This window comes from Carya illinoinensis, chromosome 1 (assembly GCF_018687715.1).
Source record: "Carya illinoinensis cultivar Pawnee chromosome 1, C.illinoinensisPawnee_v1, whole genome shotgun sequence".
NCBI classification, from domain to species: Eukaryota; Viridiplantae; Streptophyta; class Magnoliopsida; order Fagales; family Juglandaceae; genus Carya; species Carya illinoinensis.
This window is the reverse complement of record NC_056752.1, coordinates 49,046,306-49,071,274: the sequence shown is the minus strand read 5'-3', so window position 1 is coordinate 49,071,274 and position 24,969 is coordinate 49,046,306. Positions and strand designations below refer to the sequence as shown.

Below are 24,969 nucleotides of genomic sequence, written 5' to 3'. Positions count from 1 at the left end.
GTGAATGACCAAATTTGCACTGACCACAAATTTTGAAAATTAGATTCTTGCAAATTTTGAAATTGAATGTGACTGAATGTTAGAGTATATGGAGATTTTTGATTGCTGAGTTATTTCAAATTAAATTAGCAAGAGTAGCACCAATATTCAAGGCTGTGAATGTACTGTATGTTAGAGTTTAGTGAGATTTTTGATTGCATGAATTATTTGACATATTGAGATAGAGAGAGTAAATCCAATATGCAAAGGCTGTGATGACCAACAGAAATGTGTTGCAGTAGTCAATTTTAGTGCATGCATTGGGTTTATAACACCACTATCGTAGGAATTAGTTCTTGTTTTATACCAACTCATGGGTTGTTAACACAACATACTTCTTAGGCTGACTTTGTCTTGGATTGGACCAAGAAAAATCATCGTCGGACAGTCACAAGTCAGCTTTCTCGTGCATATAATGCATTTCATTACAAGCTACACCTTAAATACTTGAGTTATGCATCACATGAGGAGGCACTAGCTAATGGAGGTGCATTGGTAGAGAAGCCAGTTTGGGAGTGGTTATGTAATCGGTGGGCGAGTGATGACTTCAAGGTAAGCATACTTTCGTATGTTATTCTTGTAGAATGGCCGTTGTCAAAAGGTAAGATATGTGGCTGTTTAAATAAGAAGAGGAAACTGTTTAGTTCTATAATATTACCCACATCCTTATAACTCTTTTATTTTAATTTAAATGTTGTTGTTGGCAATTGATCTATGGGCACAAAAATTTGAATAGTTTCTGTTTTATTGCAGAAAATGTCCCATCAAAACAAAGAAAATAGGCGTAAACAGTTAATCAACCACACAAGTGGAAGGACATCATTTGTTGTACTTATGGAAAGAAAGGTATTGATGTTATAACCATTAAAGTATGTTGTGGTTCAGACTATTAAATTTAAATTCAAAAACTATGCTAATGTGGTTGGTACTTCTATATGTTTATGTAGAAGGACAAGAATCTAATTGATTTCTACAAAGATGTGCATTGGTCGAATAAAAAGGGGAGATTTATTACACCAACTACTGAAGCAAATTATGTGAGCAGAAAGTTTTTTACACACTTTGTATATGGTTTAATTATGGTATTTTTAACAGTTTAGTGTATTACAAGTTAATTGTATGGAACTTAGTGTTAAAGCTGTTTGTTGTATGATTGTGGATGCTTTGTGTATGTTTTGGCCACAGAATCAAATGGTTCAATTGATGAATGCGAAAGAGCCAGAGGCTCGCACAGATGATGCAGCAGCTGCAATATTTAGAGAGGTATTGGGACATAGGTCAGGGTATTCCAGAGGGATGGGCCACTCAGTTATGCCTGAATCTACTAAAGTAGCTGGAGTTTCCAATGAGGAGTATGAACGTCTTGCCAAGGAAAATGATGAAAATAGGAAAAACTCAGAGTATTACAAACAAAGGCTTGAAGATATTGAAGGTGGGTTCGCAGCTATGAGGGAGCATATGCGGGAGTATGAGCATCGTGTTGACATGCGAATGTCAGAAGTGGAGTCTCAGAGAGAGACTCAAACTGCACTTCCTTAGCCATTTTGTTGCATGCCAGCAGTTAGAATTTTGTATGCAGACCTACACTTTTGCTGCACTTTTGATGAAGGTGTGTTGGGGATGCTCATAAATCAGTTAAGAGCTTTTGACAATTAATGACCATATTCGGATCTTGCTAGAAAGGGTCAAGGATCACTTCAAGGTAAATTAGATTCTTGCTCAATATTAACATCATTTATTGGCTAAAATGTTGTTTGCATAGATCTATGACAGATTCAATGTCGTTTCAATTTTTTTTACCATTATAGTGACACATGATTTATGGGCGATTTTGGTTGTTTGATAGAATGCAAATGTTTTATGTGAAAATCTATTTGCAATGTTAATAATATTCATAGAGGTCCATAGGTGGTTGTTGGGAGGTTTAAGAAAAAAGCATGACTTACCTACTGCATGCTACATATCATGAGTCATATATTGACAGTAAGTTGGTATTTAATCCTATATTGTGGTAGCTAACATAGACTATAATTATATTGTACTTGTTTAGCAAAAAGGGAAAGTACTGCATGCTAGCTAATACATATATGTGATGCGTATGGTTGAAATGGTTATAATGAATGCATTTTTCTGAAAATGATGTTTATGCCATTGTTTACCTATTGGAACAGGTCAATATGTTACCGCCCAAGGGCAGTGGTGAAGGTGGATGTGCTACTCAACACTAGAAAGAAGTTCAAGTTTTTCTCTGTACGTGGGTTATGTACATGTACATGTTAGAAACAGTAGGACTGCTGGCATGATGTAGAAATAGCAAGTATGGCCGAGTTTAGTTCCATCTCACTTCTAAACTAAGTTATGGACAAAGTTTACTGAAAGAGTAATGTCATGTGCAAGATACCATTTGACATAACTGCTTTCAGTAAGAATGTAGACTTCCATATATTATCAATTACATAAGGACTATTTCTATAATTGCATGGTTGATTAATTTAGATTTGCATATATATATATATGCAATTCTATTATCTGTCTGATATACACATAACGAAATATATACAGGCCTACATAATGTGCTAAGATCTATATATCATGTGCAAAACCAGATTCAAGTGTATAAATAGAGAGAGTGCTGATATACGATTTACTTACTACAATATCATTTGGTTTTGCATGCACCTATGTAGGATTCAGATAATATAGAATGTGCTGATGGGCCATATTGAGATATAAATATATACATGCAAAACCAGATGATCACCAATTTGTCATCAGAGGGTATATGTGTTGTGTGTGAAAATTAGCCCAATATTGTGCAAATTAACCCAATGTGAGAAAACAGAGTTGATTAGTACCAGATCATAGGAATTTAATTATAATCAAATTAGCTCCACTAAAATTTGAGAGTTCAATATGATCGATTGATTGGCCTATATTGATGAGCTTGTAAATTAAAACCCAATATTATTGATTAGCATATATAAAAGGGGAATTTTGGGGATACAAATTTCGCCAGAAGGATCATACCCGTCGCCGTTAACCCACGGTGCAAATAGATTGGTCGGTCCATTTTGCTACGGCGACATGGAGGAACGCTATAAATCAGAGAGTATGCGTCGAATACTCTGTAAATTGCTCCGGTGAGAAATTTGCAGTAGAAAAGTTGTTGGGGATGCCGGAAAGCAATCATCTGGCGATATGGTTAGACACCGTAAATCGGCACCGTTGAGGTGCGAGACGAACCAAAATCCCGGCGAGATTAGACATGCCGGCAGTATATTTTGGCGAATCTGTAATCGCCAAGGGACTCTGGTCTTTGCGACGAACAGATGCTCGCAAGGAGTTGAAATCTCATTTATCAGCGCTAAAATGGACTAAGATGGAAATTAACAGCGGCAGTTACCTGCATCGGCTTTCTCGGCATGTAGATCGACGGGAAGAGGCGAAAATTATCGGCAGTTGAGTTGCGGCGAGAAACAGAGCAGATGTCACGCTCAACTCCTGGCGTTTCATCTGCGATGATGAAAACGCCACTTAATGTTTTCAGCCGCGGGTTTGGACTTTGTTACGTCGAGAATCACTCGCCGCAAAAAGCACTTAATGTTGTAGTGCAAGCTAGGTTTATATGATATATATGCCCCAACTTGAGGGAAAGTGTTAGAGGGGACATGGTTGTAATTAGTGTAACTTATGAGGGTATAATTATCATTGGCATGTAGTATGTATATGCTGTTGAACATCAATGAATAATAAGTTTTCTATCTATATGTTCAACTACATTATTTATGTTGTGTAGAGATTGTTCAAAAAGCTTCACGAGTAATAGGCATTATCACATCTCTAGGAGATTTCTAAACATACAGTGGAGATTACTGACCACAGGACTACCCTTCCCAGGGAACGAAAGGACGCCCAACAATGTCCTGATTAGCGGCCAGGAATGGTGGCTTTCTCATTGTGTTTGAGAGACACAGGCCATACTTTATTATTTTCATGTTAGTAAGATATAATATGTTGATTCTTGAGGTTGGAAGGGACCTTCTTGCACGATGAAACACTTGCTTAATCGTAATGCTGGACACTTTTTTTTAATCAATTTGCTGAAGATCCCATGAAAGATGAGCTAATCAAACCATGATGGCCACCACTTTATGGAAGATAGAGGTCCACATCATACAAGGTCTTAATTAGTTTATCTCGGACAAAGAGTGACATTCCACAAATAGTAATTAAAGTCTCTTCCATTGTTGCTTGGAGTCTCGAACCCTAGGCATCTAGTAGATGCGATAGCCCACATGGCTTCTACTCTTTCTCGTTAAAGGTTGTATCTTGGTGGGAGTGATTCTTTTGAACTCTCTTCACTTGCCATTTACCTGCATCTCGAGGAGTTTTCAATTCCGAAAAATTAAAAACAAAAATAAAAAGTACTTCTTTAGGCACTGTGGTGACGAGCCGAATCACGATGGATGCATGGGATATTTTCACTTCCATTCATAGGATATTCATTTTGAACATGGAGTCTAGAACATTGCGTTGGTTTGAGTTGTGTTACTTGTGTAGAACATCTTTACACGTAGCTAATCGAGTTGTTCAACATCCGTAATCCTCAACTAGATGTAAAATCATGAGAAGAAATCTTAATTTCGTGGTGCAGCTAGCTTGTTTGGAGGCCGTACATTTTTGCATGTCCGTTGTGTAAGTGGTCCATACTGCATATAGATTTTAGAATGACTAACATGCTATGCATTTCTGTACGAAACCTTTATTTATTGTATTGTGCAGTGGGAGTGACGAAGCAGAACATTTAGCCAAGTAAATTGTGCTTATGCCCATTTTAATTATCATGGTTTAGCTTAAGATACTGCTTATTATAATAATGTAGTCCAATCATGCTTAAGCGATGCTGAGAGGATCTTGAAAGCAGCGATGGAATTGCAGAAACGTGGCCCTTAGGATAGGAAGAAGTAGTTTATGCAGCAATCTAAGAGATGGCTGTTCTGTGTATGTGCCCTCCTAGACCAATTGGGTGTTTGGGGACAAGAGATTAATGTTAGATCATGATATATAGCAGTCAACCCGACCCATTCGGTACACGTGTTCGTCCGACATAAGACGATGGGAGTTACATTGTCGTGACACGTAGCCAACTGCCTAAACCTCTTCCACTCTTTGGCTCCCCATTACAGGCAATTATGAGACAAGATCCCACGCGATTGGCCAGTCGTGTGATTCGGTGGTGTCCAAGCTCACTAATGACTGTAATATAATTTTTATGGTTACTTTGGTGATTTTCTAAGATTTCACTTTTATTTATTTCACTTAGCAATCTAATCATTTTTAAATGAATTATGCTATATGTTATACTAATTTATTTGATTTGTTATTTATCATTATATAGGGCAATACCACGCCAATACAACAGGACATGAATGAGGATTTTCTTCTAGGCAAGCATCATGCTTCCAAGTGTTTTCGGCAGCTAACAAACTTGCAGCTTACTACAATAATAGTGTGCAAAGAATGAATTTGAAGTAAGCAGCAATCAAATTTACATTATCAGCTGTAAAAAATATGGATGACATTATTTGCAAATGGTACCTCACTTTTTCTTTTAGAGTCCTGCTACAGTTACCGAACATTTGTCCCAAATACTCAGCGAATGTTGCCATTTTTTTTTTTTCATTCATCTCTTTTTATATTCTTAAATATTTTTTTAAAAATAAAAAATATTCACAAAATCACTAAAAAATATTCACTTAATCACTAAGGCCAAAAAAAAAAAAAAAAATCAATTCAGTAAACACTTTAGGTCCCGAATTATTTCCCCTTCTTTTAACTTTTAAAAGATCAATCTGGTAAGCATTAATTGGTCGTACAAAAAAACGTATATGATTGTCCGCTAACATAACGATGCTTATATGTATGCGTCGCTTGGCTGTTGGCAAGGGGCTGCTTCTCTTGCCAAAGCCGAAGAGATCCCTCCCCTTCTGCCTTTGTTTAGACAAGATTTCGTGAACAAGTGTACGTACTTGTCTTTCCAGGATTTTCTGTGACGGTGGGTGATCATGAATAACAATGCATGCCTACTACTAGACAATCTCTCGGGACGAGACCATATCTTCATTTCAAGAAGCCAATACTAAACCGACATGCGTGTCTACATTGTTGTTAGGAAAGCGTGCAGGCGCAGCTCTCTCTGAGCTCCCTCACCACATAGTTCGGTGAACAAAAAATAAAATTAGCAGTTATCTTTTCCAACTTCATTAGAGAATAAAAATGAGTTAAAAGATAAGTCATGACCTGCTGATTTTATACCCTGGTGAAGAGGTTAAGAGAAGAAATGGATCGATAATCTAGCTGAAGATCAGGAAACTTTCATTTTCAACATTCCCTATTGCAGTCGTTAATGTTTTGGCCTGTTTTTAATGGAAGGAGAAACTAATGTTTTAAAATCTTTCTTTATAAGCTCACAAACATATGCTGAATTGTATGCGCATTTGTAGCATGTGGCATCGTAGAACAAAGGGCCAAGTTATATATGTTGTAAAGAATCGAGGAAGTAATCGTGGAACTTTATGTAACATTAAAAGCAAACTGTGAAAGCACGAAAATATTGTAAACTAGTGGTCATTTGCGGTACTCTTGTAACTACATCTTTGGCATCCTTGGTGTCACCCTAATTACCGTTCGATAGCAGATGCATTGAGATCGGTTTCAACTTTCTTACTCGAAAAATGGCTTAAGATCTGTACTTTTATTTTCGAGTTGATGCAAGCAATGACACAGATGGCTCCTAACTACGTACATCAAATGTTCCAGAGTCGACCACTGAATTCTCGTCCATGGGTTTTAAATATTTTATTGGCATTTACATGGATTATAAATTAGAGGAGAATGTTTTTATGGTGGTGGGGTTTTTGGGTTTTGTATAATTAAGTTATGTAAGTCGAGAGATTGGAGAAGAAAGTTTGAATACAGAAGGCATAAAAGGTGGAAGGTGGGAGGTGTAAAAGGCCGTCGCTTTGGGAACTTGAACCAATAGAAAATCATTCTCAGCTTGCCCATGAAATTCAGCAAAACCACCCCTTCTTTCGCTTTAAATTTCCAAAGCTCAATTTTCATTGGCTTTTAAGGTCGGCTTTGAACACCCCAGTCTTTCAAAGACCACCCGCCACCCACCTTCCGCCACCTCATTCCATCACGTTTCGATAACTTTCAAAGAGCTTTCAGTTCTTCTGTCGTGAAAAAAAAATGAAGGTAAGTTTGTGCATGTGTATGTCTGTGGGAGAGGGAGAGGTTGGCTGGCTGTACATTTAGCTTGTACCGACGTAAAATGATGAGAGTTCATGGTTCTGAAATATTGATGGTTTTCATTTGGTTGATTGCAGCTTTTCAGTTGGATGCAAAATAAGCTTAACGGGAAACAAGGAAACAACAAACAGCATACAGCTTCAGCTACTAGTAAGCATTCTTTCAACTTCTGCGGCTCTGCCTGCGTACTTAGCTTTTTTGTCGTCAACGGTTTGTGAATGGATCGGATCTAAATGATTTGAATCCAAGTCATATCCAAGTAATTTATTAAGATTTTTAATCACAATACAAAAAGATAATCAAAATGACCAACGGTCGGAAAAGGATTGTTAGCTAGGTTTATACGCGTACTTCTTATAATTATAGCCAGCATAAAAATGATATTAATTAGAATGTGATTAGTCATAAAAGTCTTCCAAACTCTCTACCTTAAAATAAGCCATGTGTCACTCCTATATATGAATCATTAAATTAAGTCAGATCCCATGGACTTTAATCTTTTGTTAGTATGGGAAAGTATAGTGGGAGAAGCTGTGATCAGTACCCACATGGGCTGGCTTTTCAAAAGAAAGTTAATGCGATCCGAAGGAAAGCTAGCTGTTAATTGTCAACCATCCAAAAGGCAATTCTAAACGTGCTTGACATATATGATATATATATATATATAGTCAATTTGGACGTACGGTTTGTCCCTTCAATCGATCCGATATTTTGGGTGATATATTTTTTTTTCTGTCTCCTGATTAGATCTATCCCTTTGATATGTAAACCCAGGATCAGATTTTTGGCTTATAATAGCATATACCCTTTTTTCCACTTATTTACACTTCTTAACATGTGCCCATTTAATGTCTATTTGCTGGATCTTCCAACTTTTATGTAATTTCTATATTCCATTAATTTTATAGATCCAGTGAAACAAGAGCCACGTGAAGAATTCAATGACTGGCCCCATGGCTTGCTAGCAATTGGAACTTTTGGAAACAACGATTTGAAAGAAAATCTCGGCAGCCAAAATACTGATCAAGATAATCCATCTTCATCTGAGGAAGTATCAGATTTTACTCCAGAAGAAGTTGGAAAGTTACAAAAGGAGTTGACAAAGCTCTTATCACGTAAACCAAATAAGGAGATCAAGGAAGTTGCTGCTGATCTTCCTTTGGATAGATTTCTTAATTGCCCATCAAGCTTGGAGGTTGATCGAAGACTTAGTACTGCACTTTGCAGCGATTCGGATGATAGAGATGAAGATATTGACCGGACAATTAGTGTCATAATTGGTAGGTGTAAAGAAATCTGTGCAGATAATAAAAAGAAAGCGATTGGGAAGAAATCAATTTCCTTCCTTCTCAAGAAGATGTTTGTCTGTGGAAGTGGGTTTGCACCAGCACCCAGTTTGAGGGATACACTTCAAGAGTCAAGAATGGAGAAGGTATACATAAACAAATCAATATGTGGGAGTTTCAGCATACAAACTAACATGCATTCATCCAAAGTGTGTGTGTTGTTCTTGCCAAAGTACTGCAAATATATTACAACTAAATATACACTATCCTTTGTGATAGCTAATTGATTTGGCTTCCGTGTTAATTCACCATGAACAAGCCCGGGCTACTAAGGCCCTGGCCATTGAAATGCTCTCCAATTGGAAACAATGTCTACTACTAATAATGGGATCTGAAATTTTAATATCGTTTTGTGCACATGCCAAACGAATGTTACTGCATAATAATCTTTCTTCCAGCTTAGATTTATATAACTTCTTTAGTGATCTTTTTTCTTGTCATCATTTTGGCCTACAGCTTTTGAGAGTAATGCTTCACAAGAAGATGAACCCTCAAAGTACTTCTCGGGCATCATCCATGAAGAGATATCTAGAAGACAAACAGATGACAAAGCAGAGAAATGATGAAGAAACTCAGGAAAAGACCAATGATGGAGGCAAATGGGTCAAGACAGATTCTGAATGTAAGGTTACTTTCAGTGAAGCACCTATCGATTAGAATGAAAGTTTATATACACAACAAAACTTGCATAGCTTCAGACGAAAAAGAAAATTCAAAAAACATGAAAACATGCACAAAATGTTGGCATTTAATGTGATATTTTCTCTGATCTGCAGATATTGTTCTAGAGATATAGATGCCTCCAGCTTTACAATCAATATTTCGATTACTAGGTAAGAAGATCGCACTAAATCAAAACAATTTCATCTTTCTTATTAAGAGAGCAATTCAATTAAGGGTCAGTTTCATATCTTTGCCTGCACAAGAATCTACGTGCTGGCAATTTGAATATCTCTAACTTCATGCTACGATAACTTTGCAGATTCAAATGTCAAGGAATTCATGCAGTTGGGATTGCCAATCATCAAGGAAACCTTTTAATGGTGTCTCTCGGGAGAGGACCTCAAAATGTATTTGATCCAGATAATGTCTCTCGTTTGTTAACGGTGCTTACCCCTTTTTTCATGGTTGTATCTGTGGACAGAATACAAGACATGTTATAAGATATCATCAAAAGGATTTATGTAGGTTGTACTGGCAAAGCTAGACATTATCTACATGTTTCATCCGGTTCTATGATTATTTTATCCACGCGATGTAGCTCTCTTTGTAATATATTTTATCGAGAATAATATTACATATATATATATATATATATATGTGGATATTGAAAGACTCTAATATGCTTCTCAATGTTCTCATAGCTTGGGCAGTACTTTTTTATCTTCCTGGCCTGGTAAGATTTCATTTGTTTTTGTGTGGCTTTAATTCATTTCACAAGGTACGAAAGAATGTGCTACACTAATGGAGAAAACTCAAAACAAATGTGGCTTTAATTCTCAAAGTTGTGTGGCCAGAAAGGGAAAGATTTCATTAATGGTGGAGGGTTCGAAAACTCCCTGTAAAACTTGGAATTGGGAGGGAAAAAATTAAGGGAGATAGGGATGGGGATGAGGGTGGGGAAGAAATTCATATGGATTTTCCTTACATAATATAAATTTATATTTTTTATGTTTATATTGCAAATAAAAAATTAAAATGCCAAAAATGTAAAGATGAAACTGAATTAGACTTAGAAGATTATTCGCTAGAGAAAGAAATGGAAGTGAGGAGGCCCACGTTATTTTAAGTCGCGTAGGTGGAGGAGTTGTAGCATATGGATCATACAGCGGAAATAATACTACAAGTCGTTTAGTTTCATAGTTAACATTTTATGTTTACATTCCGATTCTTTAATCAGCGAACCAAACTCAACCCAAATTATTAACAAATAAAACAGGGAGGAGAAGAAGAAATCCCGCGGTCTCCCTCTCTCGATTTCCCTTCGACTTTCAGTCAATTCCATCTGAATCTCTTCCGGCGGGATTGGATCTGAGTTCATCTTCAGCCCCAACCTAGACTGGCCATCAATCAGGGAGAGAAATATCAATCATCCACCCACTTCTTTGGTCTTTAACTTTCTAGGGTTTTTGGATCTGGAAGTTTTAGGGTTTTGTTCTTGTTTGGAGATCTTTTGGGGTCGGGGTTTATTTTGTTGTTGTTTTGGAGAATTTCTGAAAGGGTTTGGTGAGGTGGCATATCGAAGGGAAATCTGAGCTGCCAATGCCATTATTGGTTTGGTTTTTAGAGAATTTTTCGGTGGTTTTTGAGATACCGAAAAAAGCTTCATTTTTAATTATCGATGTCTTGGGCGGGCCCGGAAGATGTCTACCTCTCTACCTCTCTTGCCAGTTATCTTGACAGTATGCTCTCTCTCTCTCTCTCTAGTTTTCTTGTATATTTCAACGTCTCCGTATTGCTGGTGTGCTTGATTTTGGACGTTACCATTTTACAGTTTAGGTATTTTTCTTGGTTATGAATTTTGTGATGCGGCAAGTATCTAATTATGTGATCTTATGGGTATAACCAAGAGAGAGATTGTTGGAGTGGTTGTTTCGATGTGACTATGTAAATTGTTTGTTGCAATTTCATTGTTTATGCAGCATGTATGTGCTATGAAGAATTTCTGTTTATTGATTTACGTTTTCATACATAGATGTTTCTTTCTTTACCCATTATTTTGGTTTCTTCCTTGTTCATTGCATACGTAACATGAAGGTTACCCCCTCCGACGATTGTTCTCTTTCACTGCCTCTTAAAATACAGTAAAAGTTTTAGTATCTCGCTTACTTGGTGCTCTGAATTTCAAGGGTCAAGTTCTGGTGGCCTTTTGTTTTAAAGTAATCAGTTATGGTATCTAGATTGGGATCCTTCATCTTTTAGGAAATCTTGAATACTTCCTACAAAAGGCAAAAATATATTTAATGTTTAAGTGTGAGATTGGTTGAATGGTTCTACTTGAACATCTGGGTCTTCTTATGTAGAGTTTTGCTTTGCCTTTGTTCTACCTTATTTCACATGCAATGCATTTTTAACCCAAACATTATCTGCATGACTCAGAAGCTCATAGTTTTTTGCGTTGTAGATTTAAACTGGCTTACAAATTCTGGATTGACAAATTTTTGTTCTTTCCATTTCTTGGTCTCACACTATTATTAATTAATGCTACAGAGAAACTTCTTGTACTGCTGCGAGATGGTCGAAAGCTCTTGGGAATACTTCGTTCTTTTGATCAATTTGGTACTGATGTTTCCATTCTGATTGTTCTTGTATACCGCCGGTGTACTTAGGCAGTGCCTTTTATATCAATAAAATTTTACTTTTACCTATAAAAAAAAATGTTTCCATTCTGATTGTTTAGGGTTTCACATGCTATAAAATTTTTTAATCGTTTTTCTAACTATAATTTTTTAAATGACTGAAAATGTTATATTCCTCCCATTGCAGCCAACGCTGTCCTTGAGGAAGCATGTGAGAGAGTTATTGTTGGTGAGCTTTATTGTGATATTCCTTTGGGCCTATATATAATCCGTGGAGAGAATGTTGTTTTAATTGGTGAGCTGGTATGACCAATTGTTAGTGACCTTTCATATCTTTTGATTTTTCCCTGTGAAATAAACACCCTTCTATTTCTTAAAATCTTCACTTGGATTTTTAGGACTTAGAGAGAGAGGAACTTCCCCCACATATGACTCGTGTCTCTGAAGCAGAAATTAAAAGGGTAAGCGGTACTATTATAATATTCTTTTAGTACATAAATTGGTTTAAAGGAAAGAACAAAATATTGAATATAATATTTTGATCATTACTGTAGGCTTTTTGACACATGATCATTGCTCTATTGGTGCTTCACAAAGTATCCTTGCTTATGTAGTTTCTATTTATGCATTTATGTATGTGAGAATAAGAATATATGAATACTTATCAAAAAAAGAATAAGAATATATGAATATATATGTTATGCCATTAGTTCCTTAGGGGCGGAGTTAATAATGATATGTTAACCTGGCTTGTGTTGGTCCTGTATTTATCTTTAGTGCATTCGATTAATTGACTTCTTTTAAGAGAGATAGGTTCAAAGAAATTTCAAGAGAGTAACATTGATATGTTGAACCTTTCTTAACTGATCAAAAAAAGAGTATGAAGAAGAGAAAGTTAGACAAATTCTGTGTTAAAAATATTTATCATCTGTTGAAGTGTTATGTAAATTAGTTATTTATATTTTGTATGGAAAGTTTTGAATGTATTGTCATGTTACAAAAATAAATATGGATTGTGTATTACTGTATATCACTGTATATATTAGTGGATGTGCCAGAGCAACAAACACACACACATACATGTGTGGAGGTAATTCGCTCTGTGAGTTTTCTTGAAAAGGTTGTTTTTTTAGGTGGAATTGTGGAGAATCTACTTAGAAGTCTATACTCATTTACTAACTTGCTGAGCCCATACTCATTTGTCTAGTTCAATTTTCTTCATTTTCCAGTGATGAAGATTGTTGATTTTTTGGGGGGGAGGGATTGGCGGCGAGCTTTCCCCTATAATTTTGTATTTGACTTGCATCAAAATTTTGCAGGCACAGAAAGCAGAAAGGGAAGCTACAGATCTTAAAGGTTCCATGAGGAAAAGAATGGAATTCCTTGACCTGGATTGATGAGGTTGGCTATTTCTTGGAATACTTCCACATGTCTGTCCGCAAATATTATAGCGGCTTCTCTCTCAACACATTTAATTTCTCTATCCCTTTTGGCTGTTGGATAATGATAGATGTTGGAGGGCGTAATCTTTGGGAATTAGGATTTTAAAAGGTCGAACGTTTTTCAAATTCCTTCTGTGTAATATTTGTTCGAATGAAGGCAAGTATTTCTCTTCTTTGATTTAGAAGATAGATGATTTTAGTAATTCGTAAGCCCATCACTCTTGGTCCTGTCAAAGATTGGGAAATGGCAATGATCTCTTATTCAAACCTTAAATATGTGGAGCATACCCATGCCGTCTAAAGAAACAAAAAGGTTTTTACCAATTAAAGTCAGAGGTTCGTTAACTCTTCTATTTCTTATGTTGTTTTTACGGGAAATGGTATACCTACCTAAATTGAAGAGTTTAATTATATGCGGAAGTAAGGCACTCTTCTTGTTTTCCTCTTCTAACGAACCTAATGGTGATTATTTAAATGTTCTACGACGTTTTAGCACTAAGAAATGTTGAGGGAATGAAATCTAAGAGTTCAAATAATAGGGATAATTAAATTATCATTCGAGAAATGCTTTAACTAAGAAAAAAAAATTATAAATGTAATCTTGCAAAGTTTCTTTATAATTACTTTTATTATAAAATAGATTTTGTTGGTTTATTTTTTAAGAAATTCTAAATACAGTCTTAGGCATGGAGTTTTCATGCACTTTTTGTTAAAAAATGTGATCTATTATTAAAAAAATAATTTTTTTATATAAACTTTAAATTTACTATTTTTTAAATATAGAATATGAAATTTACACAATTAAATTGTAAATCTCTTTTTTTTTTAAATAAAAATCTTTTATGACTCACTAGATTATTAGAGCATTCTTATTCTTATCGGAATATGCAAATGCATAGTTAAAGCCGCTTTTTGGATATTAGACATCAATTAGCAAAAGTAAATTTTGTAGTTTTAGCTATAGAAATTAGAAAAAAATGATCAAATTTGGTATGATATATATTGTACAAAGTCAAATCTTTATTTTATTAATTTATGTAACTCTCTCTCTTCCGTCTTGCACCAGATCTAATATAGTATATCATTTCATCTTGCATTCAAAAAATATCATTCCGTCTTGCACACGCTTTAATTCATGAGCTAAATAAATTAAATAATTAAAAATTTAAATATTTTTAATTAAAATTAAATTCATGATAAAATTAAGTAAATTAAAAATATCTAAATTAAATTTTTTTTAGATTAATATTATTTTATTACTATATAATGAATAAATGAAAATTTCAATGTAAAAATTTAATGTGAATAGAATAGTCAAAATTAAATTCATTTTATATTATTTTATTATTATATAATAATAAAATCGTTATTCTAATGTAAATATTTATATAAATAAAATAATAAATATCTAAATTCATTTTATATTTATCAAAACTGTATATGCATAATCTATATAAATGTTCTTATTAAAGGGAAGCATATCACCGACATCGAGCTGCTAGTCCGTAATCACCGGAAGTACAAAGAAAGCCCATTGGTCAGCCTCGACAAGACTACTTCCTTCCGAAGTCACAGCTGTTAACTTCATTTTCTCCAAAACCTCAACCATCAACGGTTATAATGGGGCTCCGCCTCACTCTATCTTTTCCCCAATCATTTCCTTAATCACACGCTTTTAACCAGTAGTCAGCTATACAAACCCAGTGGAAAACCAGGGACGGTCGTCCTGACTCTCGCTCTCGCTCTCGAGACAAAGCACTAGTACAGATCCAGAACTTTCCTCTCTCTCTCTCTGACTCTGAAAGCTTCAATCCAATGAAGCGGCTCTCCTGTTCCCGCACGGTTGCTGGTCTGCTTTACCTGTGCTTTGCATGCATTGGAATCGAAGCTTCGGTTCATGAATATGCCGGCGAGAGATTCGCCACTAAAGGCAATGCCTTCGTAGTCCACGCTGGCAGCGAGGGAATCTACTCTTCGGTCCCTACTCCGAGCGAGACCAACAGCCAGACTTCCACCAATGGCGAGTCTTACATACGGTAAATGATTGAGTTTGTTGATTTGCTAAGCTTTGGTTATTTTCAAAGACAAAAGTTGCTTAATTTCTTATATTTGATGATTTTTTGGTGATTATTGGTTTTCTTTTTGTACATCCTGTCAAGATCTAGCTTGGAATGTATTGCATCCTAAGACACTGAAATGTTCATTGTGAATCTGGTGCGAATTGAAATTTAGGCGAAGATCATCGACTAACAACAATTGTTAGCTATTTACGTATTTAAGAGGAGGGGGGATGGAATACGATATTATTGCAATAGTCAAAATTTCATTTGAGTCAACTCACTGTTATTTTTTATTTTCCATTTCTACATTCTCTCTTCCTTTTTTATATTTTGAATTTGACGAAAAATGTTGATGAGTGATATATTGACGAATGCTTTGGTTTCCATTGGTTCAATTGTTTGTTCCTATTGCCTGACATGTCGTAATATGAAACCAGTTTTGAAAAGGTTACATTTCGGAGAGACAAGGAATTTGCTAACTTCAGCTCGGGTCCAGTCCATGCTATTGTTTTTGAGGTGGAAGATAGACAAACAATTGGGGGTTCAGCCTATGGAGGTCAAAGAGCAGTCTGTTGCTCAGCAGATCTTGCAAAACTTGGTGTATGTTCAGAAGGAGAAATAATCCATCGCCCATCTACGGAGAATCCTGGCTGGCCACAAGCGGTTAGCGTCTCATTTGGTGTAGAGGAACTAGCTGCAATGTTGCCATCAAAGTCAATACAGATAACTAAAACTGGGATGTATAACATGTATTTCATTCATTGCGATCCGAAGCTAAAAGGTTTAGTTGTGGATGGAAAAACGGTATGGAAAAATCCTGCTGGCTACTTACCTGGTCGAATGGCACCACTTATGAATTTCTACGGGTTCATGTCCTTTGCGTTTTTGATACTTGGGATCTTTTGGTTCTTCCAGTATGCAAGATTTTGGAGAGAAGTTCTTCCATTGCAGAACTGTATCACACTAGTCATAACGCTGGGCATGTTTGAGATGACTCTATGGTATTTTGAGTATGCCGAATTCAACGAGACTGGAATCAGGCCAACTGGGATAACCATGTGGGCAGTTACCTCTGGGTCTGTTAAGCGTACGGTAGCACGTTTGATCATTTTAATGGTTGCGATGGGCTATGGTGTTGTGAGACCTACCCTGGGTGGGCTTACATCAAAGGTGGTCATGCTCGGGGTGACCTTCTTTGTGGCAACTGAAGTACTTGAATTGGTAGAAAATGTTGGTGCAGTAAGTGACCTTTCAGGGAAGGCAAGACTCTTTTTGGTTCTTCCTGTGGCAGTCTTGGATGCTTTTTTCATTCTTTGGATATTTACTTCCCTCTCTGCTACATTAAATAAGCTTCAGGTAACTAGTTTAGATCTGCTCTTATTCATTTTAGTATTTCTTTCTGTGAAGATCTTATGAAAATTGAAACATGACAAGATTTTTATTTGTTAAATTTCTTTTACAAATAAAGTATTGCCATGTCATTGATGTGGAGGGTGTGTTCTCAACACCGGCTTACAAGTAAAAGGGCTCTATGATTTTATTCTTGTTCACTTATCAAAAAATGATTTTATTCTTGTTCCTCAAAACTAAAGTTGGTTAAACTATGTGAGCTACAATTTTGGGGAAGGAGAATGCTTAAGTAGCCCCCTGATTTTGCTCCCTCAGTTTGACTGCTCATATATTTTAATTTTTTTTCTTAATGGTTAAGAAAGTGACTCCTAGTGAATGTTTGTATTTTTTTAAAAAATGTTAAATATGTTTAAAAATGTTTGAAAGAAAATAGAAAGAAAAAATTGGAAATGCACTAGGGGAAGCGGCAGCACATGTTGGGCCCCCTAGCATTTTCCTTTAGGGAATATGGAAAGACATGGCCTTTCCATTGTGGTTTCAAATTGAAAACAAAAGCCAGTTTAAAACTTTGAAGTATCCACACAAATGGAAGGATGATTTGTGGGGTTATGGAATCTTTGATTTCTTGTTAAAAGAGAAAATCAAAATAAAAATTGCTTCTCAGGGTACACTACTAGATCGGCAGAATCCTTCAAATAGCTTTTGATACGTAATTAAGAAATTTTTTAATGGAAGAATTAGACATAGCCCATGTACACGGAATGTATACAAAAGATACAACAGAATCCTTCAACGAGTATCTGGAGGATACCTGTTTGTGCCTTCTACACTGGAATTGGTTGGCTGTTCAAGCTTCATTAATGCTTCATTATGTAATGCTACCTCATTGTCTTATGCGTTTTAATATGCAAATATCTAGGCAATGATTATTTTTCTCCTTTTTTGTGACATGACAGGCTAGAAGAATGCTGGTTAAACTGGATATATACAGGAAGTATACAAATGCTTTGGCCGTAGCTGTTATTGTGTCCGTGGGTTGGATATGCTACGAGGTAATGCACACACTGACTCTCATGTTTAAAAAGATAATGAGAACAACGATATCTAGTAGCATTTTCATGAAATTTGTCGTCTGCCAAATGACCTAGTAATTCCTACCGGTTGAATTTATTACATCTATAGAAATTATAACTTACCAAGAAATAACATCTATAGAAATTGGGGAAGGAGAAGATAATAGAAAGAATTCGTTAAAAACCCATGGAGGGACACAAACTGTAGCATCATAACTCACCATTATCAATTGTTTTAAGCAATTATTATATACAAGTTAGTTGCACAAATGGATTCAAGCTAATTAAAGTTATAGGATGGATTGAAAAAGTAGACACCATTGTTAAAAAATTGTTCTTTATTTTAGCACAGGTTGGATTGGTAATGCCTGAATAAGATGGATTGGAACTGTTTAGTTCTTATATGACCAAGTTTTTACTTCATGTCCATAAAGGGGTGAAATTTTGTTTTATTAATGCTTCTTTTTCATCCTGCCGCTGTGTCATCCTTGATTTGATAAAGGAGTCACTTGCTACGTGATTATTCCCATCTTTGTATTTGCAGCTATATAAAGGTTATTGATAAAATATTTCACACCACTTGTACTTTGCAGCTTTACTTCAAATCAACAGATATTTACAATGAGAAGTGGCAGACTGCATGGATCATCCCGGCATTCTGGCAAGCCCTGTCTTTCTCGCTCCTATGTGTGATCTGTGTTCTTTGGGCGCCCTCTCAGAGCTCAACACGGTAAAGCTCTATTAAAAATGTTTTCTTTTTTTTTCAAGGTCGAAACTGCGTATTTCTTACCCAAAGAGCTCCACTCCCACGCAATTTTTTTCCTTGACAGATATGCTTACTCTGGAGATGCAAGCGAAGAGTTTGACAAGGATGATACAAATCTAACTCTCATAAAACCAGCCCCACTTCCTTCAAAGGACGTTCGAAGTGTACCTGAAGCTAGACCGTTGCAAGGTGGCAATGGAGTACCGAACGGTGATATGGAAGAAGAGAAGACCGAGTAAATTGAAACCCAGTGGCAACTTTGGTTTCACTGTTGTAATCCTTCAGCTACTCCATGAATTCCCACTAGCATGTATACAGAAGTAGGGGTTACGACTCAATTCCACGCTGCGACTATCACGTGACTTGGACTTCTCTCTTCTTCTTTTTTTTTTTTTTTTTTTTTTTTGGTTCCTAAATTCCATTGGTAGTTTTGTTGCCGACTCCTTGTCAAGTTATTTAATGGATTGCTCAATTATTGCTGTAACAGATGAGAAATGGAGCCTGGTGGTGTTGTTCCTCGGCGGTGAGAATATAACGCGGTTCCCGTGATCCTGTTCCTTGAATATAACTAAATGAAAAATAATAGCCTTTTAATGTGACGGGAAAATACTTAAGTAATTTTGTTGACGAAAGAAAGGATTAATTTAGAATCCCTTACGCAGAGCTGTAGTAAAAATCAAACATCAGCCGTCGTGTACCTGTGAAATGTGGCGCTTGGATGGATGCCGCCTCAACGGCCTGACGCCGCCTTTTATGTGCACGCCCCCACGTCGTTTTTCGTTCTTGGTTCAAGGAAAATTCGATGAAATTGGCAATAAAAATTTTATGCAAGTCAATTTTGCATATCTTTTTATGTATTTTATTAATATAATTGACTGTATCATATTTTTTAATATAAAATAAATATTTTAATTAATTACAAATATATAAATATGATTATATATAATATAGGTGGGCAGTGGAAGCCCTTACCTCGCTATTCTGCCCCACAAGGAGAATGTCCAACAAGGGCGAGGGGCAAGATAACCCTAGCAGGGCCTTGCCCTCCCCACCGCTCTACATATATAAAAATATATTTTTTATATTTATATAGATATATACAACTTATTAAAGATTCAAAATTGTATTCAAGTTAGATTGTCTTGACCTCTTAAATCAATCTTTATATAAGAGGTCAAGGAAATACAATAATTATATTACTAATGTGATCCAATGGATTGATCATATATTTATAAATTTTAATTATATTATAATTTAAATAAAAAAATAAACCCAATGGATTGGCTTAGGCGAGAGGCAGGACTAAAAAGTCATCCCCGCATGGTGGCGAGGTGCGGGGTAGGGTCCCCGCCCCGCAGCATGGGGTAGCACCTAATACCTATGTAGCACAACACAATTGGTAAAGATATTCATTCTCGAAAGTAGGATGGTATGTAATTTGATGGGTCAAAGTTTGCAACCTTATAATTCATCATGTTATTCCGTGAAAGATACAAGTGTCAGGCGCCTCCAGTTTTTTTTTTTATATATATTAAAAAAAAAAAAAAAAAAGACGTAACCTAAAAATTTTTATTTATTTATGTAAAATTATGGTCGATGATAAAAATATTACATTTTATCTCATCTCATCATTATAACTTGCTAAAATTTTTATATAAAATATAGTAAAACAATTCTTCTAACTTTTCAAATTTTAAAATAATAATAGTATTAAAAAATATATATTTTATTCAACTTTCATCTAAATTTATCTTATATCAACTCACTATCAAAATGGAAGCTAACATTCTCGATAATTAATATGGACATGTAAGAATCAGATGCAAGTAGATGTTTCCCCTAAGGATAAAGCCTCTTCGCCGCCCAGGCGGTACCGCTCAAGTGAATCACTCGAGAAAAAAATAATTTTTTTTTTTACTTAGTAATTAAGAAAGTGATTTCAAGTGTATTGATGTATTTTTTTTTTTTAATGACTAAGAAAGTGATTAAAAATTTGTGAAAAAAAAATTTAAAAAAAAAAATTGCACTGGACGGTAAGCCTAGCTGTAAGGGTGGGGCGGCAGAGTAGCCCTACCCTTCCCCTAAAGAGAGAAGGGGGAGAGGGGAAGGGGAGGGGTTCCACAGGATCACGGCTAATCGATCTAAACAGAATTCTCACTGTATGTGAAATCAGCCAATCTAAACACCTTCACATTTTCTATGAGAAAGTACGAAGAAAAAGTTCTGAACTTAACATCAATATTCGAATCAAAATATATAAGGTTGCAAAACTCATAATAGAACTCGTCACATTTAAACCAGGAAATTCCTAACCGCGTGATATGAGGTTCTGGAAATTCCAAACAGAGTATCTATCACTACAAGCACCTAAATTCTAGGATGCAGCTTGAAGGAGACAGGTGAGCAAGACCAAACAACTATAAATAATATATGGTTGCCGGGATTACAAGGAATATCACATGGATTTATGCCAAACTTGAACTTAGGTACGCAGTTTTTAGCTACAAAACATCTTGAGCGACTCTCCATTAGTTTTCTATCAGATTGTAGAAGCTTATCTAGTAGTCCATTTTTGGTATTAACTCAATTCCCTGGAAACATTATAACCCTGAAAAAGAAACGGCCAGATTGTCAATGCTCGACTGAGAATCCATTTTCAATATTATGGAGGACAAAACTGAAAAATGATACAAGATGCATCTGAAACTATTAAAAAAAAAAAAAAAGGAACTGCTTGTTGACATTAAAAGAGTAAAAGAAAACACGCATACAACAATTCCAATATGAACAGAAAGCAACAAAATCTAGAACGTGCTAGGAGAACAAATCACATGCTTACAGGGTAGAAGCATTCAAGCTGCGAGACTAGGATATTCCAGAGCGCGACACTTGATCTTCCCAAAGAAGTTGATCTCATACGACCCACAGACCATCGAATGATGAAACTCAAATGAATCGGAGAGCTCAGGAAGTCCCAGATTGATCAGCACCACATCCAGATCACCCAAAATACTCCACAGAAAAATTAAAAGAATTTATGTTCTAGTTTCTAACTCGCAAAACTCAACTTCATCCAGATCTCCTTCTCAGGTGCTGGGACACCTGGTAGCCCTCAAAGAAATCCAGGACAGCAGTCTCCAAATCCTCCACTGAATACTTGATGTAATTCTCGGGGTGCTTTCCGTTCTCTATATGGCTCCTGAACCGCCCAAAGAATGACCTATAAGCCGGGATCAACTTCTCAGATATAGATATCCGCAGCTCCTCCCTAAGCTGCGGATCGGGTACCAACCAAGCAGCTTGAGTCCTATGAACCTCCTCAAACATAGCATTAAACGACTTGAACCTCTCTCTCAAAGCAGTCTTGGAAACCCCAGACGAAAAACTCCCACTCACATGCAACCCCTCATCTCTCAAACAATACAATACCCTCACCCAAGTCGCCCTCTGATAATTAGTCGCGGCCTGCCTCAACTTCCCGGTTAGCTTCCTCAGATAGTCGTCGCCTATCATTTCTCTTAACTCCGTCGACCCTTTCACTTTTTGAACAATGTAGTGCACGTTGTTCATCATAAATAAATGAGCTAAAGAAGTATCCTTGTAATGCTTCGACTTGCCCTCCAAGTTGAATTGCAAAATTACAATCACCCAAATCAAATGAAGCGCCAAAGGGGTCTTTCCCTCTAGCTCCGCAAACTCCATATCCGGAGTCGTCGGATCACCCGAATACCTTGACCCGGTAGAAGGTTTTGACACGACAAGCTCATTCATAGTCTGCTTATAATCCGAAATCAAGCTTATATAATTCATCACGTACCTCGTCAGTGGGTGAATCGTACCGCCCGGCACTGGGACTTTCGACGGCTCGCGCAGTACCGCGCTCTCAAACTCCGACAAGATTCCCCTCGCAGCCTCCGCAAGCCGAGATAAAATCTCTGCTGCCTGAATCCGTATCGACTCGGATGATTTCGATTCGAACACAACGTCGATGTCCGGTATCAAATCCATTAACGCGTCGTGGAGGTCGAGGATTTTGAACAACTTCTCGGGGGACCGCCGGCTTATACTGATCGCCTCGGCAAAATTAAACAACTGAATCGCCGGGCCCTTAACAGTCTCCATAAAACACGCATCGTCCACGGCGGTTCCCATTCCTTCGAAAATCTGCTCGCAGAGCCTTTTCTCACTCGCGAACAAAACCCTGACGCAGACCTTTGCGGCTCGTATCCACCGTCGGATCTTCGTCTCCAGTTGCTCCCACTCTAACCTCTGTATATCGCCAATACTCAGTTTTTCGATCCCTAGCCTCCGAAAACTCGAGTCAACTGCCGATTTTCGGACGCTGCCGTAGACTTGAATGCACTCGCGGAGGTAGCCGGCGGAGATCATCCGCTCTGCGATGCTTCGGAGGTCAAAGATCGCATCGGACGGTACGAGATCGATCTCGCGGATGCTACAGGATGATCGGTAACTTGATCTGCCGCTGGCGTCCTCGAGATCCTCTTCCCCGAAATGTTCATCGACGAGGTCGTCGAGTTCAGTATGATTGGTAGTTATAGAAGAGAAGGAGAGGGTGGAGGAGCTGGGATCGATGCCTGCGGTGCTGGTGAAGGAGTCGGTTTCGATGGGAGAGGTGTGGGCAAGGAGGATGTTGCGGAACTCGTCCTCTAGGCGAGCCATGGCGATCTGGATGGTGGTGTTCACCTTGTTGCTGCCTTGACTATCTTCGCCGGATAGTGAGGTCGACGATAACGACCGTTGGATTTCATCGATGGCCTGTAAGTAACGATCGACCTCCTGGCGATCGGACTCGAAGATCATTCTCTCTCTCGCTTCTTCTGACGCCGTGGAGTCCCACTGTAGAATTATTTTCTCCGCCGCATCCAACGGTATTCTGCTATTCTCCGGCGGCTCCATTCCAAATTTTTTTTTTTTTTTTAAAAGAAAAAAAATCGAAAGAGAAGAAGTATAATCTTTTTCCTTTTAATTATCTTACTTCAGCCTATAAATTTAGCAAAAGCGGGTGCTATCGCTGAAAATATTTGGACTGATGTATTATTGGGAAAGATATAAATAAGTAGAGAGAGAGAGAGTTTTTCTCGGGGGGAGGAAATGGAGGTGCTAGTGGTGATGGTGAAGGCCAGAGGAGGAGCTTGGAAAAGTATGTATGGTTGCTTTGCCTTGCTTTGATTTTTGTTTTTTCTGTCTTGACGTGAATTTTCAGAGTCCAAATTATGGACTCGTATTGATAATTAGACTTGGTTCTCATTGGCTACCACTCTTCTATCTGTTTCCCACACATTTATCTTCTAATTATGTGTTCCTAAATTAATGGTTTAGTTAAAAAAATAAAAAAATTTTATTTATAATTCTCACTTAGGACTGCATGTGCATGTGCAGATCCTTTATAAATAAACGATATAATATTTATACTTTGTTTAGTTATATAAATTGTATAATCTAATTTTAATTAATTATTACAGTTTTTTTAAATTTTTATACAAAATATGATAAGTAATTCAATTTTTTTAATTTAAAACAAAATTATCATAAAAAATTATATTTTAATAAGATATTATAATTTGTTATTTCACTTTTAATTTTTATCCTATATCATCTTTGTAATCAAACGAGACCAATCTTATTAGTAGTGAGAGTGAAAATTACAACCTGTGACATTATTTTTATTTTACCATTATATCTTTATATGTCCAAATTAAATAATGCAATAGGTCATCAAGGCCTTTGAAATTGAAATGTTTGGATAACATATTCGAAGCCTTGGCCTTGGCCTTATACGATTTGTTTTTTCCCCAAGAAAAAGTGATATTTTACAAAGTTCTTGACCGTTTAATAATAAAAGAAAAAAAGTCTATGCTGATCCTAAAATTTTGAAGTGATTGCATATAAGTATTACTTTACGCAGATATATATATATCGTACGGATCAGTCTTTTTCCCACCATTTCTTTTTTTTATTATTATTATTAATTTTTTTTTTCGGGTGATTCGATTTCCATTTGCCTAACGCCTACTCATTAACTAAAATAACATAAGTTTTTTTTTTTCCGCAAATGAATATATCTTTACTCGGCCCAAGTTTGGGTCCATCCAGTCCGACATCTCACTTTGCCAGCGTTATGGGCCACTTCCAATCAAAGCCCCAAAGCTCTATTTTCCTTCTCTTTTGTTTATACTATTTAAGGAAACTTTGGATCTAAAATTGCTATGAACATTGAACACCCCAACAAAATTCCTCGAGCACCCAAGTTATTAAAATCCAG

At 36.6% G+C, this 24,969-nt stretch overlaps 4 protein-coding genes across 4 annotated transcripts; 3 read left to right on the top strand and 1 right to left on the bottom strand.

The window, feature by feature from the left end:
• Positions 1-3,304: 3,304 nt before the first annotated feature.
• On the top strand, positions 3,305-9,940 carry LOC122300764 (protein DEEPER ROOTING 1-like). Its single transcript, XM_043111642.1, has 6 exons — positions 3,305-3,463; positions 7,428-7,508; positions 8,264-8,782; positions 9,153-9,318; positions 9,473-9,529; positions 9,679-9,940. Exons 1-5 carry the CDS (start codon positions 3,305-3,307, stop codon positions 9,490-9,492), a joined length of 945 nt encoding a protein of 314 aa, XP_042967576.1. The 3' UTR covers positions 9,493-9,529; positions 9,679-9,940.
• Positions 9,941-10,582: 642 nt separating this feature from the next.
• On the top strand, positions 10,583-13,640 carry LOC122280516 (sm-like protein LSM1B). Its single transcript, XM_043091457.1, has 5 exons — positions 10,583-11,098; positions 11,907-11,975; positions 12,183-12,298; positions 12,394-12,456; positions 13,315-13,640. The coding sequence occupies exons 1-5, from the start codon at positions 11,038-11,040 to the stop codon at positions 13,390-13,392; spliced, it is 387 nt and encodes a 128-aa protein (XP_042947391.1). The 5' UTR covers positions 10,583-11,037; the 3' UTR covers positions 13,393-13,640.
• A 1,385-nt stretch (positions 13,641-15,025) lies between these two features.
• Positions 15,026-19,285, top strand: LOC122280514 (transmembrane protein 87A-like). Its single transcript, XM_043091446.1, has 5 exons — positions 15,026-15,473; positions 15,935-16,853; positions 17,804-17,899; positions 18,514-18,650; positions 18,751-19,285. The coding sequence occupies exons 1-5, from the start codon at positions 15,253-15,255 to the stop codon at positions 18,923-18,925; spliced, it is 1,548 nt and encodes a 515-aa protein (XP_042947380.1). The 5' UTR covers positions 15,026-15,252; the 3' UTR covers positions 18,926-19,285.
• A 1,613-nt stretch (positions 19,286-20,898) lies between these two features.
• On the bottom strand, positions 20,899-23,889 carry LOC122280505 (exocyst complex component EXO70A1). Its single transcript, XM_043091433.1, has 2 exons — positions 21,526-23,889; positions 20,899-21,294 (listed from the first exon to the last, which is right to left on the bottom strand). The coding sequence occupies exon 1, from the start codon at positions 23,601-23,603 to the stop codon at positions 21,756-21,758; it is 1,848 nt and encodes a 615-aa protein (XP_042947367.1). The 5' UTR covers positions 23,604-23,889; the 3' UTR covers positions 20,899-21,294; positions 21,526-21,755.
• Positions 23,890-24,969: the final 1,080 nt, after the last annotated feature.